Source organism: Tauraco erythrolophus, chromosome 8, assembly GCF_009769465.1.
Source record: "Tauraco erythrolophus isolate bTauEry1 chromosome 8, bTauEry1.pri, whole genome shotgun sequence".
NCBI lineage: Eukaryota > Metazoa > Chordata > Aves > Musophagiformes > Musophagidae > Tauraco > Tauraco erythrolophus.
The window spans coordinates 22,002,823-22,027,958 of record NC_141472.1 but is presented as its reverse complement, the minus strand read 5'-3'; the positions used below and the strand labels follow the sequence as shown (position 1 = coordinate 22,027,958).

At 43.0% G+C, this 25,136-nt stretch overlaps 1 protein-coding gene across 1 annotated transcript; it reads left to right on the top strand.

Annotated features, from left to right (window-relative positions):
* The first annotated feature begins 1,201 nt into the window (after nucleotides 1–1,201).
* GORASP2 (golgi reassembly stacking protein 2) lies at nucleotides 1,202–20,313 on the top strand. The gene is made up of 10 exons (XM_086615715.1): nucleotides 1,202–1,264; nucleotides 9,473–9,553; nucleotides 10,342–10,545; nucleotides 10,952–11,038; nucleotides 11,485–11,615; nucleotides 12,213–12,345; nucleotides 12,470–12,593; nucleotides 12,957–13,043; nucleotides 17,802–17,897; nucleotides 18,680–20,313. The coding sequence occupies exons 1-10, from the start codon at nucleotides 1,202–1,204 to the stop codon at nucleotides 18,997–18,999; spliced, it is 1,326 nt and encodes a 441-aa protein (XP_086471841.1). The 3' UTR covers nucleotides 19,000–20,313.
* Nucleotides 20,314–25,136: the final 4,823 nt, after the last annotated feature.

The window sequence follows — 25,136 nt, the reverse complement described above, 5'->3', positions numbered from 1 at the left end:
CCTCCTTTGACAACATTTCACTCTTGCAACTGCAGTCAGAATAGGTATAATTGGTATTCCCTTTCACAAGCAGCTGGATGCAATAGCTGCTGCAAATTGCCAGGGTGCTTCTACCTCCTCCTTGGCCCCTCACACACCTCTCAGTGGTCACAGGAGCAGAATTCAGCCGTGGAAGTGTTCCTGCCAGTGACATGGGCTTTCTTCACCTTCTACTTTGTATGTGGTGGTTTTGGCTTTGCCGCTTACTGGGAACTGGATAATCAGAAGTTAGGCTCATAAAATCAGCCCTGAGCAATTTGGCCAATCTCAGCTCTAAGGCCATTTGCACATTTAGAGGCCAGCTGGAAGTGTGTGAGAGACTAGTGTTCACATCAGCGATTTTCAGGCACATACTCATCAAAATAGCAACTTTTCAATGGCAAAACACTGTTACTCTTTCTGGTTCTGGTGCTGGTGGACAGAAGTATGAAGTTTGGGATAACAGTCACCTTCCTTTCACAAAGAAACCAAAGTCCAGATCTTTTATTTACAATCTTTAATGACATGGGAAAGGGCCTCTAAGAGGTGTTTTACAGCGTGTTTCACTGTGATGCAGTCCTCGTGTTACAGTAACCTCTGCTGAAAGTTAACTCTTTAAGGATAAGGGATGCAACATGCTGAAGCGAAGATTTAGTGTCTTCAGTGAAGCACATGAACAGTTGTTACATCTGACCCAGCATGAAATCTGAGTAGGAAATAGTCGCCATTAGCGAAATGTTTACCAGCTCCGGAGACACTTGCCTCTTCGTCATCCCTGGGGAAACGGAATTGTCACCGGAATATATTGCGTGGTCTAAAAATGCGCTGGAATTTACGGGGCTTCGGCTGGGGAGACAAGCGACGGTATCGCGGTGTCGCGGGAGTTGCCTGGCAGCGCCGCCCGCAGCCGCCAGGGGGCGCGCCGCGCCCGGTACGAGCGGGAGGGCCGCGGTCCGTCGCGGCCACCGTACGGCCACAGCCTCCGCCTCCTCCCGGCGGCCCGGTAGGGGGCGCTGTGGCGGGAGCCGGCGGCGCGGCCTCCCGGCATGCCCCGCGCGCGGCCGTCGCCCGTCCCTCCGGAGCGGAGCGGGGCGGGAGGGGGAGGGCGCGAGCCAGTGCCACGTCCCCGGTGCGCGGCGCTTCGTGCGGGGAGCAGCGCCGCCGCCGCCGCCCGCCCGCGGCCATGGGCGCCTCGCAGAGCGTAGAGATCCCCGGCGGGGGCACCGAGGGCTACCACGTCCTGCGGGTAAGGGCGGCCGGGGGGGCCCGCCGTTACGGGGACCGTAGGGCTGGCGGCGGCCCTCGGGCCCGGCGGCCTCTCCCTGCGCGGGGCCGCGCTCGAGCGGCCCGAGGGGCTCGCGGCTCGGCGGGGAGGCGCTGGGGCAGCGGCGGCGGCCGGGGCTCCGCCGTGGCTCGTGGCAGCGGTGAAATCCGCGGCGGCGGCCGCTCTGCCGGCTGCCTGTCCCGGGGGAGCGGGGAGGCGAGCCGCCCCGTTCCTCGGGCGCCCTGCCAGGAGGGCTCGGCTCCGCGCTGTCGCTGCCCGGGGCTGCGCCTCAGCCGCGTCGAGCTGCCCACGGCCCTCGCGCTGCCCTGGCCCGGACGGGCTCCCCGCCGCCTCTTCCCGCCGGAGAGATCCGGCTGGCCCGGACCGTGCCGTCGGGGCGCGCCGTCTGTGCTCCAGCTTGTGAACAGGCCGGGAGGGACGGTGCGCGGGAGGTGATGCAGCTTTTTGGGCAGCCTTCGAGGACGCGAATGCTGTTGGCACATCGGCTTGCGCGCCTTCGAACTGCAGCTGGAGAGCTGCAGCCCCTCAGGTGCCCGGCTCGGAGGACACGTCAGGCTTCGTCGTTGCTCCATGATCTGAGCTGTAGCTGCTTCACCCCTCGACAGTAGTTCCAGGAGCGTTAGATCAAGGCGTTTGAAATTCAGACAGGCATCACACTTGCCAGAGCTGCTTTCCTACTGAAGGCAATGTTGCCGTTTTTCAGTTACATAGTTTTTGTTCACGCTGCGGCCGCAGGCTTTTGGCATTTGTGTGCAACAAAATATTTTGGTAGGCTGCCTTAGAGATCTTTGGACGTCCTTTCTTCAGCATGTGTTTCCCGTTCAGTGAGCAGAATGATACCTGGGTTGTGTTCTTGAGTCCAGTGCATGGGGCGACACAGTGTCTGCCAGAGCTACTAATAGCCTTGCCCACACCATAGTGCTGTTGCCACTGTAGCTAGAGCGTGAGTATCCTTACTGTAGGCACTGTGCTGGTGTAGGTCTTTTGTTGGCATTGAACCTTCTTGGATCAGTTCTGTCTAGAGCTAGCCGTGCGTTTTAGACATGTGAAAGAGCACAAGACCTCTACTCATGTGGATTAGTTCTTCCTTACTTGGTCTAGCTTGCTAGCAGTGAGCTACAACTATATGTAGAATATCGTGGTGAAAAAAGAACAGAGATCATCTTTCAGTATTAAAAAATGCTGCATAATGCATTTAAGAAGTGAACATTCACGTTCTGATCAAATCCAAACATTCATCTTTTAAAATTTACATGTAGGCTAAAATCATGGTGATCCTTGTTCCTCATTTTTAATATATAGCAATCCAATGTTAACTAATATACGACAATCCATTTTGGTTTTTTCTTTCTCCCACAAAAAACACTGTTGCAGTTTGGTAAAAGTGGCAGACTTTGTTTGTTTATTTGGTTTTTAGCATACTATAGCATAAATATCATGTGTTTTTTACTTTTGAGAGTTGTAAAATCAGTAAGTACTCTGCAGTTAGAATATCAGTTATGTTAGATTCCTCAGTTCATACTCATTGATTAAAATTAGTAAATTGAGAGGCGTCTCTCTTTTGAAGTGTAATCTACTCATTTTTTTTCTGGTAATTTTACTTGAATCTGGCACCTTTTGTTTTCATTTAGGCGCCTTTTGGTTGTAATGTTTTTGCTGTGTCTTGAAGTGGCAGTGTTTGATTGCCAGTCTTTCAAAATGTAATTGGTAGGTGCACGTTAAAGAAGTTGATTTCTGAGAAGACAGCCATATTTACATTAAATGCAGGAAAGGACCTGCCTGTTGTCTTAAACAGACTGATGTCTTTGTGTTTTCAGAGCCTTACCTTCTTGCTGATGTCTTCAGATGCCAAACAATGAGCAGTTATTTTTTTTCTGTGGACAGGCTTCTTAAGTTGCATCACGATCCGGGTCTAACAGGAATTAGGCCAGAGCTTATATGTAGTTGGGAGTGTAAATTCAGAGTAGAGAAAAATTCTGAAGTTTCACAGTTATAATTTGGAATGTTTATATTGAAATGCATGTAGCATACAAGTGATTGGAATTTTCCTCTATAGTTTTTCAAGTCTAACTTTGCAGTCAGTATTCTGTAGTAAGTTTGTTAAAGACAAATGTGTTCAGCTCATACTGTTTGAGGAGCTTGACGCAACTGCTCTGTCTGTCTGCGTGGACCCACCTTTGGTAGAACTTGGGGGTTGAGCAATACTGCTATTTTCTTGTAATTTATTCTCAAATAGGCTTTCTTTCTGAGCTCAGTATTCTAATCGGATAAATGAAAATGGTAAAAGGAAAGTGGCAGTAGTCTTTCTGTGTTACGGATGTAATTCAGATAAGGTCAGATTTCTTTGATAATGTCAAAATTCTGTAAATGGTATATAGTGGTCGTTAGTTGTTAGAAAACTAGAGAAATGTCAGAAAAATTTCAATTATTTCAAGACTTTATTTGGGTAGGGTAGATAAATGCAAAGTGTGTGTTAAAAAGCCATGAAACAAATGAGTTATGTGGTTCAGAATGACCATAGGAGCCAAGTAGAAGCTGGAGTTCCAAGTCACAGATTTCTCACAATGAGACTATTAGACTGTACTTGCTGCAAAATTGGTAGCAAGTATGTCATTGTCACTTCAGACAGGAGCAAGTGCACAGTACTAAAGGCTTTCCACCACTAATTTCTGATGTAATTTCTGCAGATTACTTTAATCTTTTTGGCAGCTGCTGCAATATCGCTTTCATTGGGAGCTTTATTATCAGTGCACTTTTAACAGGAAATAGGAACACTCCAGGGCTGAAGTGCTGTCGAAGAAAAGCGATTTCATCAAGTGCATACCGGACAGGAAAAGTTGCTGAGGGGTGCACTGTTGGGGTTTCTAGATGTTGAAATTTAGTTCTTTTTTGATTTTTTTTTTCAAGAGGGAGAGAAAGTTTCAACTGGTTTGTTGCCCTAGTCTCTTCATAGGTAGACCTAACAATCAGTGATTTGTTTGAAACAATTCATTGGAATACATTTTTATTCATCATGTGTGCTTTTGCTGTTAGACTTCCATTTACTGATTCATGTAATGTGCTCAAAAATCTTTCTTTTAACTCGTACTGCCCAGGTTGGTAGTGTCAGTGCTATTTACCTCTAGGAATTTTCTACATCAGTTGTTTTTCTCCTCCATACATTTCTTTTAACCTATGCTGTGTGGCTAATTAGAGCAACTGATTCTATGTATTGCTCAGTATGCATTTGTTTCTGCTCTTCAGAAGAGAATGAAGTGAAATTTGGAGTAACTTTCTTGTTCAGCATTGTGAAACTGCTATAGTTTGCACAGGCTGTTGTAGTGATTTGACAATTTCTTCAGGTAACAGATGATGTAAGAATTTTTATCTCCAAGAGATTTGTATTCGACTGTGTTAGGTGCTGTTCTCTCTAAAAGATACTGAACAGCAGTGCCCAAAGTTTAGATTTCTAACTTTTATTTCAGTGCGTCGGTTTGTTGTAGTAGAGGTACAAGCATGTTGCCATAAAGATGTGACTTAAATTTTAAGGGAGGCTCACATTTTAAAAGCTCAACTTAAATTCTCTGTGCTAAAATAAAATTTGATGCTATGTATAAGGAATCTGTTTTCTCACAAAAAGCTTATAAAGCTTTTTCTCTTGAAAACTGGGTGTTTCATAAGGAAGTTCAATATAGTTACACTGTGTAATGTGTTCAAATAGCTGACAGAAATAAAATAGATTCTATCAGACCTAACAGGAATTGCTTACACATGATACATAATGAAATTTTATTCCCAATTACTGGGTGGGTGGAAGAACTACCAAAAAACTTATTTCAGCATTTTGTTAATAATAAAGTAAATATTACTTGGGAAGCGTTTCTTATATGGAGGAAAAAAAAGCTTCAGAGCCTCTGCTCCTTGAAAGTTGTGTATTTAGCACTTGAAGCTAAGCTTCTGAAAGTTTAAGTGGACACTGGTGTAAGTTTTCTGACTTTCAGAAGTGGTGAGAGCTTTCATCTGCCCCTGAAAATCAGATTTTCCATGTTTAATTCCATATACTGTAGCACTGCTCGCTTGGGGCTTGAATTTGTGAGCATTGTGTTGCTGAGCAGCCTTGTTCCAGTGTACAATATATGCTGTGTAGGCATAGAGTGATAGTGTTGGGAAAGGTGTTCAGCAAAGAGAAACTATGCATTTAGCAAAAAAGAAGTTTTTTTTAGTAATGCAGATTAAAATCAGTGTCTTGACCTTGAAGCCTTTTCCCTGTTTAGTTCTTGATAGTGAAATGGTTAGTGTGCAATCTATGGTGCTGTCATCTCAGTGAGCAGCTGAGGTCCTGCAGCATTGTACGAGGCTGAAAGGCTCATACAGCCCTTTGCTGCCTTCGGACGTTCAGCATTCTTGCGAGAGATTCTCTTCGCTTGCTTTTAAAAAGCTCCGCTGGTGGCGGTTCCACAGCTTCTCTGGGCAGCCTGTTCCACTGTTTTCCTCTACTGTTAGAAAGTCATGGCATTTACCCACAGGTGTCTGTAACTTATATGTCTGAAGTAACAGCTGGATTTGAGAGAATTAGGCTTCCCAAGCTGCTGTGGATGGTATCTTGCCTGCACTGGCATCTGTTGTAAATGATATTACTTGATTATTTCTCCGTCCTTATTCGGTTACAAAGGCAAGTTACTGAATACCTGCTTGGGGCATACAGCAAAGCTGCACCAAGCCAGGTGGCTCAGGAGACCTAGAGTTTATGTACGCATGCATGGAATCTTTATTTCCATCATTAATAAGAAGGCTTCTGTGCCCTTGTGTTTCCGAAGGTCCATGGTATCCTCTGTTGCCATAGTTCCTGGAAGAGAACCATGGCCACAGAGCTTTGAGCAGAAAGCTGTCTTGTGCCTTCGGCGCTGCGTGGTGGTAAGGAATTGTTCAGGTAGTTGGCTGAAAGTAAGGTGGTGTGACATCAGAACTCTATGGGGTCAGTGTGATTGTTGTGCAGGGCTGAGCATGTCGCTTTTTTAAGGACACTTCTGATGTGAAATGAACTCAGCACTTCTGTTTTGCGTTTCTGAGACTGCCGGGCATAAAAATGCTTTTCTTTCAGCAACGTCGGGCTCAAAAAAGCTAGGGAAACAGGGAACTTTTTGTGACTGAACCTGTGCATGGCAGCATGAGGAAATGTGATGATAGAAGGGATGCAGCTACATGCTTGTAGGTGCATGTATGATTATGATTGATGCAACTACAAGAGCTTGATTTTTGCAAGAACTACAGCTTCCTGGTAGTTTTTACATGCCCACTTAGAAACAAACCATGCAGAGATGTTCAGGATTGTGATGGATTTGGGGAAGGTCTTCAATATCTGAAGATACTTTCTGCAAACTAATCGTTTGGAACTTGCAAACTGTCACAGTCCCTTCATCAGTTTGGGGCAGACTATAAATAATTTATGTAGAATACCAAATCTATACATCCCAGATGTCAGCAAGCTTGACGTTGATGGATGCTGAACATATGTAATTCTCATTTATTGTGGGTGCTCCCTCTCGTTTTAAAAGATTACCTTACTGAATAGTGGTCACTGTTGGTTCACAATGTTCAGGATGTAATCTATTAGAGGTTGTAGGGGAGGGATATTGTGTCAGAGTGTAGGAGTTTTATTGCTTGGATTTTTTAAGGTGTTCATTTGGAAGTGGAGGACAATCTCTGAATAGCGGATAGACCATGTCAGGAGTGCTTTTGCAGCTGTCCTACTGGCTGAATGAAGTCTGGCTTTTCATAATTTCAAGGCTATGACATGTATCCAGTCCTAACAATCTGATGTGTTATCTGAATAAATGTATCAGTTTACAGGGTTTACTAATTTTTAATGATAAGCTTTAGAAAGACATGTTTTGTCTTTAAAATTACCATTTTCCCAATAACTTCTGAAACCATCTGCTGATTTCCTTTTGGTATGAAGCCTTTATGTCAGGCTTATTAAAACCACAAAATGTAAGTTCTTTTATGTCATATGCAATAGGGGGTGGAATGAGAGAGAGACAGTCTATTAAAGTATTTTCACATCACCTCCCTAAACTGAGATAAGAGCAACGAACAGCACAAGCTCATTCTACATTAGCTACTAGAAAAACTGCATCAGAGGAGAGGATGTTTTGAATGACTTAATTACAAGAGGAACTTTAAGCCTGAGAATGCAATTATGAAGCATGTCCATAGGAAACCTGAGCTCTTTAATTCTGCTTTCATGAAACTGTTGTTTAACCTTTTTTTTTTGGTAGGAAGACCTTCAGTGTGCAACTTAGTGTGTGCTTTTTACATTTGAGAAGATACCTCACGTAGTGTATCTTACTCTCTGTGGCTTTTCTTACAACCTAAAATTTCTGTTTATGGATCCTGTTCTGAAATTATTGAAATTATTATTAAGCTCTACATTATTGAAAGTTTTAGTATCAAAAGTTTGAAGTGAGCTCTAGGGACAGTCCACGAACGTCAAAGCAACATCCACAACGTGCCCGAGGGTTTCTGTGCAGCTAGTATCAGAGGGTCTGCTACCTGGAGCTTAGCTTGTACTTCTACCCTGTTGCCTGGTGCACAGCCTGCTGCCTGGTCTCTAGTTCTTCTTGGCCGACGGATTGAGTAAGTATCACAGAGGCAGTAGTTTGGATCTAGTTAGCGGTCCTGCAGGTCGCTTTGGTGATTGAGAGCTGTGGTTCCATACAGGTAATACTCGGCAGAGAGGCAGAATATCTGTACCCCCAGGAAATTATTTCCAAGGAGCATGCAGGTGTCTTGAAGAGACACTTCTCTAGACACACTTCAACTTCTAGTTAGAAATGTTAAATACGAGGTTTGTGGATGTTATTGCTCCCTCAGTGATTTCTTATTACTGTGGGATAATGTTGGTTTTGTACTTTCTTGCTGCTTTACAAATCTTGGGCAGCAATCAGTATGTGTGATGTGACTCTGGAACTACTGAGTCCAAATTATTTTTTCTTTAATGAATATTTAGGTTATGTGACACTAATGTTCTAAGCTTCTGGCATCTGTTACAGAAAGCTACCTACAAGAAATCAGGTTTTTTTCCAAGCTCTGATTTTGTGAATGTGTCAGGCAGAGATAAACAGACTCTAAGAGGACTGCTTTAGTAGTAATCAAGCCCATTTTTTTAAATATTAGAATTTTGTTCTAGGTGACTCATATTAAGAAAACTCAGTTCCTGCAGAATCAGATCGGTATTGAACAAACTAGCAGATTTGTACCACTTCTGTCAGATGGAATAACGCATAATATAAGAAAACACGCTGTAAAGGGTAACGCTTTTTAGATCTTTTTGGAAGATAAACGTAGCACATAAAAGAAAAAGCCAGTGGGTAAAATGAATCAGCTTACAAATAAGGAAAGATACTCGTTGCTACAAAGGCTATAGGAAAAAACTGATCGCCATATTGGAGTTACTTTTGTCTGTTGGCAATTCATGTAATAGTCAAAAACCAACACTGGCAAAAGGTCTCCCAGTTACTCCATTTGGAATTAAAAGCATACTTTAAGCTTCTGAGAGCAACATGTATCCAATACTTAGGCCTTGTCCTAGTGGAGTGGTTGAATTATTTGAGCTGCCATGGCTGCAAAATTGCACGTGTCCCTTTTCTTGCAGCTTGTTGGTATGTTAATGAATCGTTGGTTGTACAGATGCCCTCTGTGTCTCAAGAATGTCAACAGGTGATGTTTAATCATGAGATAACAGCCCATGCTTACACAGGTGTGACTCTCCTTTTCTTCTAATAAGCCTGAGATAAAAAGCAAGGTCCAATGTTGGTACTTCTGTAGGAAGATACTGCTTTTTAACCAACTTTTTCAGAATTTAAGGTTGTCCTTTGACCATAATCTCCTTTATTGAAATAAATATATCCAATTTATCTGGTGCAGCTGTTAAGCAGCGCTTGTCCCAGGGATTGGCTACTGTTGTGTCATTCCTCAATAATTCATAAATTACTGATTCTTTTTAAATGTTTCTCCTTTTTTTTTTTTTAAGGATTTTTTTGGTCCATAAGATTATATTTGAACATTTAAAAATCGTACATACAAACATCAGTAGCTTCTAGAACTATGGTTTGCACAAGTAGAAATATAATTCTGATCTATGAATCAGCATCGGTACACTTTTGCTAAATTCTCATTTAACTTTGTTAGGTACAAGAAAACTCGCCAGGGCATAGAGCTGGATTGGAGCCATTCTTTGATTTCATCGTGTCCATTAATGGTTCAAGATTGGTGAGTGTGTTGTTATTTTATAACTCTTGACTATAAACAATGCGTTGAGAATCTTATTTTTGTAGGCAAACCAATGCATTTGTTTTATTTAAATGTATATAAAATGTTTTTCTGTAGTTTAAAATGAGAAAGCCTAACTGCATCAGAAATTAATTTCCTTCACCTCGTAGCTATAATTCTATCAAAAATTTAACTGAAGAATAAGGATGCAGACAGACAAGACATGCTCCCTGCAGACATCTGTGCCGGCAGAAGATAACACTACCTACTGATCCACCACTAGCTGCTTGTGTTCGTGCTCCCCTACTTCTGTCTGTAAAACTGCTTGTGTGAGAACTTGCAAACTCATTTCAGCAAAACAGATTGGTTGAAAGAGCTGTTGTTAGAGCTGTTAGCTGGGTAGGAATCATGGGAGGAAGTTTTCAAGCAGGGCTGTAGTGAGACAACAAACCATCAGAGCAGTGGAAAAGAACAGCTGTGGCTAAGTTCTTCCACCAGTATGGCTGGATTCAAGAAAGCCACTGAAAAGCTGCAGGGCGCGTTGTGTTGCAGGTTTAAAGTGCTTTCATGTTTGGAAAGCGTGACCTGGTGCTGTGAAATCCCAGGTTTTCGCTGGAGTTGTAGTCCAGAATTGTGAAGGGACTGGAAGCTTGTTATAAAATAGCTGTAGATACGTATTCTGATAATGTGTAATGTTCATAGGACCTTGGAAATACGAAAGTGGTGCTATAGAACTGGGTGCTTGCAGTGTTAAACACTAAACCAAGCTCTTGTTTGAACATTTGCAGAATAAAGACAATGACACTCTCAAGGACCTGTTGAAAGCAAATGTTGAAAAACCTGTAAAAATGCTAGTGTACAGTAGCAAAACACTGGAACTGAGAGAAACATCAGTGACTCCCAGCAACATGTGGGGTGGACAGGGTCTGCTGGGCGTGAGCATCCGTTTCTGCAGCTTTGATGGGGCCAATGAAAACGTATGGCATGTTTTGGTACGTACGGACTTCCAAGTATTTTGCTTACTGTTGCTTACTGTTAAACTTTTTTTACTGAAAAGTAACTTGCAAGGGGGTATAAAAGCCATGAGATCAAATTGATCTGTTTTCTCTTCATTGATTTTTGGATTTGGAAAGACTTTTGAACTAGAACTGTAAGTCTGTGAGCATATTATCAAATCTTGTATTTAAATCAGTGGTTTTGTACGAAACTCAGAGCTCCTTGTAATGATATCAAAAGAGACTGTCACCTAGCCACTGTCTCACTAGTTCAGTGACTGTTCTCTAATTGTGTTGAATACTTGACCAGTTTGACTCAAAACTTATGTGGAGTGCACATCTAACTGTTCTGCTGCACCCTGACAGTTATGTAATGTTTTGTAACTTTCCATCTTACAACTAGGAAGTGGAACCAAATTCTCCTGCTGCATTAGCTGGACTTAGACCTCATAGTGACTATATCATTGGAGCAGATACTGTCATGAATGAGGTAAGTATATAAGATTTTGATTTTTTTTTTAAGCTAAAAAAAAAATTGTACCAGGGCAGTATGAAACATCCCCGATTCTGTCTCTGTTCAGTGCTAATGGAAGTAAGGTAACGCAAAGAGGAAGGCGTGATGCCTCTTCTTTGTGCTTAAATGCAGTTCTGGAAATAAAAACTGCTCTTAAATATCTTCATGAAGTCAGATAGAAACTTTTTTGTACTCTAATATTAATATTTCAAATAACAGATTTGAAGTCTGCATTGTGCCATGTGTCTTCTGAGTTGTGCTAGTAAAACATGTATTAAAGTTGGCCCTGTGATTAGAACAGCAGCACTGCAACATGTAGCAGTTACCAGGTTCTGTTACAGAAAGTTAGGACTAGGAAAAAGATGATTCTAGTATCAAATTGAAGTACAAGAAGGCCCTGATAAATTTTTATCCTTTTCCAGTCTGAAGATCTCTTTTCCCTTATTGAAACGCACGAAGCAAAGCCATTAAAACTTTATGTGTATAACACAGACACAGATAGTTGTCGGGAAGTGGTGATTACTCCAAATTCTGCGTGGGGTGGAGAAGGCAGGTAAGGAGACAATATGTTACAGGGAGATGGGACAACTTCCTTGTAGCACTATCTTAAAAGCTGCTTGCTTAAGTTTTCTGCGAAGACAGGAAAAGAATGTGGTTATATCCAAGGTGTTTCTGTTATAATAAATTAGATATCTACTTGAAATTCAGATTTCATTACTAATGAGGGGGTGTATTTACACAGTAAATTAGCTAGTGCAAGAATGCACAAAGTGCAACAGTTGCTTTCTGCATTAGACTTCAAATAGTCATTAGGCTGTAGTATGAGGTATTAAAGTATTGTGCAGTAGCCAGAACAGAGGACTGCAAATAACAACTGCGAGTTGAATTCCAAGCTGTATACCTGATAGAGCTGCTTGGTTTAAATAACAAGGAAATTTATTTTGTGCTAAATGTTTACTGCTAAAACCTACAAAATTTTCTTAAAGTTTTCTCATATTACATCTCTGTAGAAAATAAGGCAGCATTTGGCAGGGGAGGGAAAAGTTGTACAGAACTTATCTTGAAACTTGTTGGCATCGTAATTCTTTTATGCATTGCTTGCTAGTTGTACAGTCACTTCACTGACTTTTGAATGTTCGTGTTTTAAAAGCCTAGGATGTGGCATTGGTTATGGATATTTGCATAGGATACCTACACGCCCATTTGAAGAGGGAAAGAAAATTTCTCTCCCAGGACAGTTGCCTAGTGCATCTCTCAGTCCCCTCAAAGATGGCTTCACAGAGGTAAATTGTAGTCACTTCTTTGGCTTGGTAAAAGTGGATTATGATGTTATATTGCTTTTCTGCTTCTCTTGGTTCTTGTGGAAACAAACCCTAATGATGTAACTTTTTTTTTCCTTTCGATAAGGTTCAGCTGTCATCAGTTAATCCCTCAGCCACATTACCGGCTGGGTCAGCAGGCCTTGAACAGAGTCTTTCAGGACTTTCTATTAGCTCACCCTCAACTACTGTCAGTAACGTTCTCAGTACAGGTTAGTATGGAAGTAACTAACTTCTGAAATGCATGGGGTTTCTGACTTTTTTGCATTCACAGATGTTTCTAGCACTTTAATAGAAGACAGAAGAGAACAAAATTTTCTCTTCCCTGAACTTTTCTTCTCAGCAAAGGCTAGAGCACTGTAATTGTGCCCTACTTGCTCACAAAATAATTGCAAACAACTTCTATCAGAAATACAATGTGTACTATTTAGAATACTGTTTTTCTTCATCAACATGTTATGGTTAGGGCAAATAGTAATTCTTCTGTGAGCAATTACTTACTTGTACTCCTTGAGGAATGGAGCTGAAGTGTTGTATGTTTAAAATTAATGTTGTTTTTCTGTGTGTGCCACCAGGTGTTCCAACAGTTCCATTATTACCACCACAAGTTAGTCAGTCCCTTACCCCTGTGCCACCAGTTAACCCAGCAACTACATTACCGGGTGAGTAGGTAAAATTTCTTAAAACATTTCTGAAACAAAAGTCTTAAGGGAGCAAAGGAAAAGAGCTGTCTTTTCCACTGATTTTGGAGGGTGGGAGGATGTAACTTCATATAACTTAGACATTTCATATTGAAGTTCCCTATACAACGTCTACAATTTTAAGAATTTTTTTTTTTTTTAGAGTATGTGCACAGCATGTCTGTAGCACAGAGGACTGAGTTGGCAACAAGTTTATCATCATTTACTTTTTAGGGGCCACTGCACAATAGATGCAGCATTAAGGATTTCTCAGGAAGGTTTTAGCTTTGCTGTTTGCAACATTTCTTGAATTTATATATTGTTGCTTTCCATACATCATAAATTGTTTGTTGCGAAATAATTTTGCGCATAGCTTCACAAATTCCGTTTTGTCCTTCATACTCGGACGTCATGACAGAAGAAAGATCTGAGAAGGCATGTTTTGCCTATTTCTGCATTCCTTTCACCCATAAAACCTCCATTGTAGGAAACTGCTTTTTAATACTGGGCTTGATCATTCTTCCTAGTTGCAGTGTGTTGACCCTGACTGGACACCAGGTGCCCATCAAAGCCACTCTATCATTCCGCTCCTCAACTGGACAGGGACGAGGAAATATAATGAAAGGCTCATGGGTCGAGATGAGGACAGGGAGAGACCACTCAGTAATTCCTGTCACGGGCAAAACAGACTCAACTCGGGGAAATCGAGTAGGGTAATGAGAAGTAAAACCACATCTTAAAACACCTTCCTCCCACCCCTCCCTTCTGCCTGGGCTCAACTTTGCTCCTGAATTCTCTACATGCTCCCTGCCAGCAGTGCAGGAGGATGGGAATGGGAGTTGCGATCAGTTTGTCAGCCTCCAGCAGCTCACAGAGACCATTCTCTACGACTTCCTTCAGGCACAGGCATCTTTGCTGTAGTGTGGGGTTCTCCAAGAGCTGCGAGTGGATCTCTGCTCCACTGTTAATCTCCACGGGTGACAGGGGGGCTGCCTGCTGTCTCACCACAGGTTGCTGGGGAATCTCAGTTCCAGCACACCTCCTCCCGCTCCATCTTCACTGGCCTTGGTGTCTGCATAGTCGTTTCTCTCAGGTCTCAGTCCTCTCGATGAACCTCAACAGTCCTGGCAAGACAAACTCCTCCCAGCGGATGTGCTGGGAGTGGGACGCTTCGGAGCTCTCCAAGTCATACCGCTGCAGCCATCTCCAGTTGGGTAGCGACGGCCCAGCATGGGCAGCTGCAGGCCTGGGAGGCTGTGGGGCCAGCCCCCCGCCTCCCCACTCTCTTCAGTGTAGGTCCAGCCTCCCTTCGGGCTCCTTTGTCCCCATCTTAAATAGGGCATTTGCAGAGGCGCTGATTGGCTCAGCTCTGGCTTGTGGGGATAGGGAGGGTCTCACCTGTCTGACCAGTTTTGGAGCTGGGAAGGCTTTTCACAGCTACTTACAGGGGCCATTTCTGCAGCCCCTCCCGTAAACCTAGCACATTCCACTTGTCGCCTCTTCATTACAGTTACAACAATCACAGTTCCCTGGGATCATTCTGCTCTCCGGCACTGTGGAGTCCATGTTTTGCCTGTTGCCTATCCCAATCACTGTCCTTATCTCAAATTCCTCAGCCCCACCTTGGGTGCCAAAAAGGACTGTTGTGGTTTAGCCCAGCTGGTAGCTAAGCAACCATGCTGCTGCTCACTCACTCCTCCCCCTCAGGGGGGTGGGAGGAGAAAATCAGAAGAAAAAGAGTAAAACTTGTGGGTTGGGATAAGGATGATTTAATAGAACAGTGAAAAACAAAAAGAGAAAAGAGTAATAACGATAGTATTAATGAAAAGAGTAGTACAAAACGAGTGGTACAAATGCTACGCCGACGCAGAACCTGGAAGGCAGAACCCCCACACACCCACCCTGCTCGGGATCAGCGAAGATGTGTAAAAGCCCCTCCCTCGGCTAGCTCCCTTGATATACAGTCTCCGGGCATGACACCATATGGTATCAAATAGCCCTCTGACTAATTCCAGTCAGCTTCCCATGCTGTGCCCCCTCCCAGTTTTCCTCTTGAAGGTTAACTCTATCCCAGCCAAACCCAGGACACAGGGCAACCTTCTAGCAGAAGCCATCTCTGTAGTGCTCCCCCCGCACCTCCACTGCTACCAAAGTCTTGCCATGCAAGCGCAATACTCTGGTATAAATAGAGAGCTAAGAAGATAGAACTAGATGTTTCAATTGCTCTTTCTGAATTATTTAGTGATTTAAACTGGTATAACAGGAGTAAGAGTCTGTCTACAAAGTGGTGTGTGTCACTTCCTGATAGTAATGAATGTTTCTATGAATAATGAACCATTCTATGATTTCAAGCACTAGTATTCCAGAATTCATAGAATCATAGAATATCAGTTTGGAAGGGACCTCAAGGATCATAGAATGGTTTGGGTTGAAAGGGACCTTAAAGATCATTTAGTTCCAACCCCCCTGCCATGGGCAGAGGCAGCTTTCACTAGACCAGGTTGCTTAAAGCCTCATCCAACCTGGCCTTGAACACTTCCAGGGATGGGGCAGCCACAACTGCTCTGAGCAACCTGTTCCAGTGCCTCACCACCCTCATTGTAAAAAATTTCTTCCTTACATCTAACCGAAATCTCCCCTCTTTCAATTTAAAGCCATTGCCCCTTGTCTATGACTACACGCCCTTGCAAAAAGTCCCTCTCCAGCTTTCCTGTAGGCCCCGTTTAGGTACTGGAAAGGCTCAGAGCCTTCTCTTCTCCAGGCTGAACAATTCAGCTTGTCTTCATAGGAGAGATGTTTCAGCCCTCTATCATCTCATTCAGCCTTTCATGGCAAAAGCATGGTCTAGACAAGATGGCCTAGTACCCTGTCCAGCTGAATTTTAAAAGTATCCAATGTGGGGGAATCAACCACTGCCCTGAGGACATTATTCCAATGACTGATTGTCCTCATTGTGAAACATTTTCCTCTTGTGTCCAACCAGATTCTCCCCACGTGACTCCTTGCAAAAAAGGAGTCCGCATCTTCTTTGTAGCCATCCTTTAAACACGGGAACATGGTGATAAGTTCTCCCCTAAGCCTTCTTTTCTCAAGGCTGATCAAATCCAGTTCTCTCAGCCTTGCCTCTTATGGCAGGCTTCCCAGTCCTTTGATCATCTTTGTGGCCCTTCTCTGGACTCTCTCCAGCCTGTCCACTTTTTTTTTTTATATAGCGGGGACCAAAACTGAACACAGTATTCCAGGTGTAGCCTGGCAAGTGCTGAGTAGAGTGGGATAATGACTTCTTTATCTCTGCTGGTGATGCCCTTGTTGATGCAACCCAGCATCCTGTTGACTTGCTTTGCCACAGCAGCACACTGTTCACTTGTATTGAGCTTCCTGTCCACCATGTAATTGGTGCGCTGGTACAGGACTCAGTTGTGCGTTCCAAAACGCTGAAGGAGTTGTATTTTGTGTTTTATATGTTATGAGACAAGTAGATAAAGATGTGTCCAAAAATCTTAAGTAATACTTGGAGGTATGCTCTCTAACATAGAAAAAATGTATTGTAGAGCTGAGTGTGTGCATACAAGGGCAGAGAACTTTAATCTTGTACTGCTTAGATAAAATAGCAAACTACTAAGAAGTTCAGCTTTTGTTAATGTCCTCTTCTTCCCCAGCTCCCTATCTACCCCTTCCCCAAAACTTGCAAATATGAGTTTTCCGTTCACCTTGTTCTCTGAATAGTATCATTGCTTTTTTGAAAGTCATTAGAATATTTCTTGGAATTTGCGTGACCATACTAGTGAAATTGTAAGTACTAAATGTACAGGAGGTTTAATATTTGAGTGAGTTTGTGTGAAGTTAAGTTTTTTCAGATTTTAAAAAAAGTTCAAACCCAAGTTGCTTGTAGCTGAGCTGTGAAAGCTCTTTGAGTCAGATTATGTCAGCCTTTGTGGCTAATGAATTCCCAGGTGGGTAAAGATGACTGTTTTTTAATCAAAATCTGTGTACAGTGGCCTTGCTTTAAGACTTTTCTCCTCTCTGTCTTATTACTGTAATGTCAACGGTTTATTTCAGAATTAGCCTTCTTCGAGGTAAAGGCAAAGTAGGAATAGAGCCCTTGCCCCAGAAACGCAGCTCTTCCAGGACAGGAAATTCAGGAGCGGAAGGATGTTCGGTTGCAAACACAATGATGGAAGGGCATGTGTTGTGTTCATCCGATGTTTCTCTTCTACTTTCAGTCTGTCCTGACTTCGGAAGTTACTTTGTCTTCCCTTTTCTATATATTTTTGTGTTTAACTCTAGTTATGAACTAAGTAGAAAAGACTAATAATATAGTAATCAATATTAGAGATCAGAAATACTGTGTATTTCATCCTGTTATTGTCTTCTGCCATTCAAATTAGGAACAGAGGGCTTCTAATGCAGTGCTGCAGTGAAATAACTGCCTTTATTAAAAGGTGAACTTGGAATGCAAACTTACTAATTCTTTGAAATAAGATACTACTTTCCTCAGAAAAATCCGAAAGGTCGGGATTATGTGTTTACTAGTCCGGACTTCCTGCAATAGGTACCTGTTTTCACTATGCAACTTAAAAGCTGAGACTCAGGTGAATTTGCATTCTTACATGTAAAAATGGTAATAAATATGTAAAGCAATATAAAATAACTTTAAATAAGATCGGTAAGGTCTCACAAACAGTTAGAAAAAAAAACAATTTTAAGTTTTCAGCTGTAACTTTTCCACTCTTCTTTTAGGTCTGATGCCATTACCAGCAGGGCTCCCCAACCTGCCTGATCTGTCCAAACTTAATTTACCTGCACCACACATTGTTCCGGAAATCATACAGCCTGGTATGTGTTTTTGCAAACTGAAACACTGTAGTAGTGGGTCTCTCCTTGGTGATCCTTGGCGCTGTCGTTTAGAGCCATCTGGTGGAGTTCTGAAGAGGATCAGTTGAATGTTTGCCTGAGATGCGAGTTGACAGTAGCACCCAGATTAGGTGGACAAGGGACACGTCTTTAAGTAATTCTAAACCTGTGTCTGTATTTAGTTGTTTCATCTTGTACTACCTGATTCATGATCTCAAAAGAGATTGTGCCAAGAATTAAAATGTATAGTTTTATGGGTAGAAGAATATATGAGGTGTTTCCTTGTGTGTAAGGTGAAGAGATCGAAGGAGCCTGATTGAATGCCAAAAGTACAAACTAATACTAGAGTTATGATTTTTGAATAAAACAAAACTGCCTAAGGTGCACATGGAGCAAGCAAAAAGAAATTGGAAGCTTACATGGAATAAGGTTCTTGTTGACTTGTTGCTTCTGTCAGTTTCAATGAATACCAGAAAAATGCAATCATGAGTACTTACGGATTAAATACCTAGTCCTCTGGGGAGGTAGAAGCAAACTTGAGTTTATTCTGATTCTTCAGTTCAGAAATCTGAAAAGTATCAGGCTTGAAACTAGGCCACTGAGTCAGTTCTGCACGTATATCGTGCTCACACTAAGTTCAGAAAGCTTCCTCCTCTCCAAGAGTAAATAGACGATTAGAGAAGGTCAACATGGTAAGCAGAGAATCCCTCCAGATCCGTCTGTGGTGTGCAGCGGCTCACTGCCCCTTTTTTTTTTCTCCTTAGGTTTGCCATCCCTTCCCTCATTGCCGCCTCTGAATCTAATGGGAATAACACCTCTGTCAATGCCACCCAAATGCGTTCCTCTGCTTCCTTTGGTCACAGAGGCATCTACGGTGCCTACAGATTTGCTTCCATCCATTACTCAAGCCGGAAGCTTTTCCGTCGACCCTGGCACTACTGTAAATGTAGAACAGACCTCTACACTCACCTTGGATAGTGCTGCCCCAGCTTCTAAGGCAACTATTGTTGACGGATCAAGTGAATCCTCTACAGTTAATGAGAAAGCGTCTGGAGTCACAGATACACAAGCTTCTGAATCATAACTCCAGATCACTCTGTTGGATTGGCTTGGTATTTATTTAGCCATGGGATACATATTTGAAGAGCAAGCTATCATTAATTTCATACTAGTTTGTACTTAATCTTTAGGAGTCCTGTAAATAATATCGAGGTATAATAAAAATAAAAGGGGGTTTATAAAATGTGTGTGGTGGGAGGGGAGGAAGAGTACTTGTATGTAACCAAAAAAAAAAGTCAAGGTGGTAAATAGAATTCCACTGCCAAACTTGGAGGTATATGTTTTTAATGTAGGCTGACAGCCTTAGCCTGCTAGGCCTGTCCTTGTTTATAATTAGCAGTTATTGCTTCTGATAGAAATGAAGCGGTTCTTGCGTGTGACATTTACGTACCATAGTTCTTGTTCTTTGCAAGTATCTTGTTACTACAGTGGGGATGAGAACGTTTAGTCTGAGTTGTAAATTTTAACACTGCAAAATTTCCACCTGAAGATATTTCTGTTAAAGTTGCTGAGTGACCTGTTAACTGACACCTCGTTATTCAGCTTGTACACAAATCTTTATTTTTAAGCTCTTGAGAGATGCCTAAGCCATGTTTTGTGACTGCTGCTGCGTTGTTTCGTACGCCCACTGTAAAATGGCATTTGGAAGGGAATACAGGAAATGTTAAATGTAGCACACAATTTGGCACTTCATGACTACTGTAAGACAAATTAATGGATTAAGCATACATACAGCAATAAATTCCTGGAATTTTATCCTTTGTGTGACAACAGAGCAAATTTATTTGTTTAGTGCTTAAATTCTCATTTAACTGCTTTTAGCTCAGCTCTCTCTAGCACAGATCCATGAGAGGCCTCCCCTCCAGAGGAATGGATCCAAGAGGGAATGACGGACTTCTTAATGGCAGGCAGGATCAGCACTGGCAGTTAGATCTGTTGCAGCAATGAGTCATAAAATCTGCCTGCATATGATTCATCCTTGGCTTTTAAAATTGATATTCAGGATGAAAACTGTAGATTATACACTTGTATAAACTGGTGTGTGCGCTGTACTCCAGGTGATAGCCTTCACTCCTGGTATCAGGTACAGTTGGTGTGGAAAACTCCTCTAAACTACTGCAGTCTATCTGTACTCCTGGGATTTCATTTGTATGTGTTTTCTACAAGCATATGCAAACTTTAGCCATATCATCAGCAGGCTGGAGCTAAAGTCAGTCTCAACAGCTGCATAATCCCTTTTGGCAACATAGTGTACCTCATCACTGTTTGGAATAGTAGTTGGATCTAACTGCTGGTCATAATGTCTCAAAGACATAGTTCAAGTGGAAGCCTTATTGAATACCCGTTGTCCTGTCTCATCTTTATCACTTAAGTATTTGTCTTCTGCCTCACTAATGCACATTTCCTCATCACCTGTTGTGTCAAAAGCCTGTCTCAAAGACAGACCCCAAGTACGTTTTTTCACCCTGAGTGGTTTCTTTTCTCAGCTGCTTGGAGTGTGGAATCCCTCTGCCTTGTTAAGTAGGGGGCTTAGTGTTTCTCAGAATGTATTTTTTATTTACCGTTGTAAATCCAATGTCACATACCTCAGAATTAAACCTTGGCATGAGAAGAAAGATGTTCCCTCTTTTCTTTGCTGTATTACAGAGGAAGTCTGTTAACTTTGAGTTTCATAAAGCCTCACAGGTCTAAGAGTCTTTCCTGTAACTTCTGTACATGCTTCCACAGCTGGACTCCTCCTCATTATTATTTTCCTTACTGAATGTGAGAATGGCAGAAATAGAAGTTTTGTCACATACCAGACTTAGAGCACTTGCTGATTTAATCAGATGCATTGAGCTAGAATCTTCTGGTATTTTTTGTGGTGGTTTTTTTTTGTTGTTGTTGTTCTTACAGTATGGCACAGTGTCCTTTGGAGTAACATCTGAAGTTAGCTGGCATGTCTATGCTTTCCAGCAGCAAGCTGCAAACTTTTGTAGCTGTTGTGCAGTTGTCTCTAGTAGTGGACAAAATGAGATGCGTAGTCTGAAGTCATGCACTTCTGGTAGCTATTTTAAGGTCCCTCGTTGCTGACTTTATAGATCCAGCCTTTTGATAGGTATGGGAGCAGTGGAAGTTAGGCAGTGCTTAAGTGTAACCATCAGCAATTCTGCTACAGATAACGACTCCAAATTTGGAGATGATTCAGTGGTGCAGAATGTAAGTTGTAATACCTCAGCTAAAAAGTTATAAACGTTGAGAAGCCAAAAACTTCCCACTTAAAATAGAGGGAAGGCCTTTAAAGTTGTACTATTGCACTCTGTCCCTGTTTTTTAATCTCCTCAACTAGATTTAATGAAGTTGTCCCTTAATCGCTTCTGGCAAGGGTCTCTTAATGGCTTATTTTTCCCCCAAAAAGAGAGTGAGGAGGGATAAGGACTTAAGACACAGGAAGGGACTGACAGCCAGTGTAAGTTTGTTTCCATGAGTTCATATCTTCAGCTGTTACTGAACAGTTACAAATAGGCATATTGGCTTTATTTAAACCATGGACACATAGAGTTCTTCAGCAGGTACTGGCAGCAGACAAGGAGACAGATGTACCATGAACATCCCCGGCCTTGGATATAATTAAGCACGATTACCATGTGTGTGCCTTACTGTAAAAGGAATAAGGTGTTTTCCTGCTGCACCGAAGGCTGCTCCGGGGGCAGTGGTGGCCAGGAGTACGCGTGTTCGTTGTGAGCGCAGGGCTGTCCCGCAGCTCTGCCCAAGAAAGCGTGAGCCCCGCCGGAGCGGTGCGTCCTGCAGCTTCGGGCTCTGCTGCTGCGCCAGGAAACAGCTGCTCGGGCTGCGAGGGCGAGGCAGGAGTGTGGGCAAAGCGTTGGCGGTGGGTGTTTCAGAGCTCCGGTGCGGCCAGACAGCGGGCTGGTCCCGAGCCCCCGACAGCCATCTTCTAAAGCGCTCCTTCCTGGCCAGCACGAACCCTCCTGCGGCCGCGGGAGCTCCGCCGGTTCCCGGGCAGCGGCCCCGCGGGGCCACCAGGTGGCGGGCGATGGCCGCGGGCTGCGCGGGAGCTGCGGCTGGGGCGGCGCGGCGCGGGGGGAGGGGGCTCGCTGGTCCGCGCCCCCCGGCAGCGGCTGTCGGCAAATGGGTGCCCGCTGGATGCGGAATGGTAGTACTTTAAGGCAGAGATGGGCTGAGCTTAAGCTATTTCTAAATTCCAGGATTTTGCTGGCAGTTTGCTGACTTCAGCCAAGCTAACCACAGGGCAAGGCGAAAGTTTGTTTTGAAGAAAGCAGATCCTTACAGGCAGGGACTCGTTTGAGATACCGTAATGCTGAAGGAGAGGCCCGGGTAATGTTTCCAACCTCTCTGCGATGTAAGTGCTGATTATGGAATTAAGTCGAAGAGAGCAGGATAAGGATCAGTGATGTTTGATCGTGGCACCCTGTCTTCCTCAATTATACACAGGCTTTGTCTGTACTAGTCAAATAAATGTGTGCACAACTGCTCCCGACCATGGAGGCCCCACTGGCACCAAGCTCAGATTCTTTGGTTCATCACTTGGACTTGGACACCTACAATCCGTCTCATTTTACATTTGAATCCAGTAATGGTAGGCAAGAATCAGACTGCAAAAGGGTTTCTTCATTTGTAAGCGCTTGTAGTTCATAACTAACTCACACTTTGTAGTCTCGCTCTGTACATTCTTCATGGTAGTGCCAGTGGCTTACTACATATTTGCACAGCCCAGCACACAGTGTTTTGCACTGTGCTGCACCTTCTAGTAGTAACTTCAGCTCAGAAAACAAGAATCTTCAAACTAATTTGCCTGTAACACCTGTGGTAGAAACTTTTTTTTTTAGCTGCGGTATAACGGGGAGCCAACCCCCTACCACAGCACAGTTTTGAAGTGAAATACTTAAGGTGCAAGAACCAATCTTGAAAAAAACCCAAAACCAAACAACCCACCACCCAAATAAAACAGAAAACTCCATTTAGCTCAGATGAATCTCCAACAGTTCTGCCCTGCAGCCCTGGTGAATGAGTTAAAGCATAGTGATCTGCCATTTTACAGAGTATGTAAGAGATTTGCAGATGGTGGCTAGAGAGCTAGTAAGCTGAGCAAAGAACAAATACGTCCTTTTCCAGAAGTCTCAATTGATGTTTATCCTTAGGCCTTGTGAATACATCACATTGCCAGGGTGCAGCTAGCAAATCAGAATTTCACTTGGGCGGATGACTGGTGTTTCTTAGGAACAGCCTTTGCAGATTATTTCAGTTGCAAGTTAGTGCCAAAGTGCTGGTTTTATGCTATGACATACTTGGCATGGGAAACTGCATCAAGACTTAAGAGTTCGAAGGCCACAGTCCTGGCATGTGGAGACCTGCTCTGGCTGAGACTGGTTAGGTGGGGTGCATGGTTGTGTTACCTTACAAAGTGCAGTCCCAGCTCTGCCCATCGGCCATGTCTGCCTCTCCACTGCCGTTGCTTGTACCTCAAAAGGCAGAATTTTGCCCTAAGAGGAAACTGCAAATACTATTACTCCGCACTGACAAGCTGACTACGGCCCTATCAAATAACCACATTCTCAGCCATGGAACATTTATGCTATGGGATCAAAAGGTATGTTTCATCCTCAGTTGTACAATGTAGTATTTTTAGCTTCTTGGAACAGTTTCCTGTGTTAGGTTCACAGTTAATCTGTCTTAAAAGCTGCATTTCAGCATTGCTCAACTCATCCACAAGAGAGAGCTTCAGCGACCACAGAGGTCAGGCTCACCTTGGGCAACCCATGGCAACAGTGAAAGCCACTTCTGCCAACAAAACAACTCATTTTAATAACAGTTCTCTTGTCTGAGAGCTGTTTACTCTGCCAGCAAGTGGTTGCTACTTACATGCTTTGTTCATGGCCCTTGCAGCTTAGGTGAGATATGAAACCCCAACAGAAGTTAAAAAAAGGAAACATGAGTGATGAACTTGTGGGCTTGGAAATGTGCACATACCCTGTGCTTGGATTGGCACATACCATCAGGCAGTGCTTAAACAATTTAAAGAAAGAAGCTGGGAACTGAAGCTAGTGCAGAGAAATAGTGGAACTTATTTAAGAAGCATGGAAACAAAATTTGAAATTTTTATAAACAGCAGCTCAGTATTAACAGTTACTAGGCATCAGTCAAGTTTTATCAACTACGGTGCTAAAAGCTAGAACTGTAGGAAAAGATATGAGAAGCTGTATCACAACACTGTTTATGCCCTCAGGTAAGTTTGTGTTCACATGAAACAGGGAACAGAACAAGCATGGTCCCAGGCAGTGACACTACTTTACTAAGGCTCAGAAGTCTGACAATAGGAGGTGGTTTTGCATATATAAACAGTACCTGGGTAAAATCCTTTTAGAGATCAACTGCAACTGCTAAGAAAATCGAAATCAACTGGAAGTCTGTGTGTTGCCAAATAACATGCTGGGCACTGGAAATGGCTGAATTTGTAAAACAATTACCTTTTGTTTCAAGGTTACATTTTTATTTGAAACAGATTTCTTACCAGTTAACACCTATTCAGAGAGAAGACAAAAAAAATGAACCCACATCTGCTCTCTAGGTACTAGCGGTTTGATAATGGAAAGGAACTTACTGTTCCTAACCCACTTCACCACCGTTTTCATTCCTATCTACAAAAAAAGTAACAAAAATAACTTTCTTTTGGATTGCACTGTGCTTCTGAATATTTTTAGACTAAAAGTACACATCGTAAAAGAGTAGGAAGACTTTGAGGAATTTGGGGTGCACCAAATGTTTTTCAAATGCTCCTTGGAAACTGCAGTAAGTCACTCATATGCGTGCTCGTGCATCCTTACCCAGCAGATTCACGTTGCTGGAGTTCAGTATAAGCGTAGTCTGTTCTGGAGTCTCTCACCAGCTTGCAGAAGTACTTGCTTCGGCCTTGAATCCTGCCCTTGCAATGCCTACCTGCCAGCCCACAAACTTCTGCCTCTGACAACATGACACCATCTCTCAAGAAGTACATTACTAGCCCCTTCTGTAAGGGACTTGCCGCCCCAGTGGTGGCTGCCATAGCTCATGCTACAGAGGTAATATTTCAGGATAAGGCCTGAAGGCATTTCAGATTCTTGTCCACTAATATAATCTTCCTTCTGTTTTTCTCTCTTCGCCTTA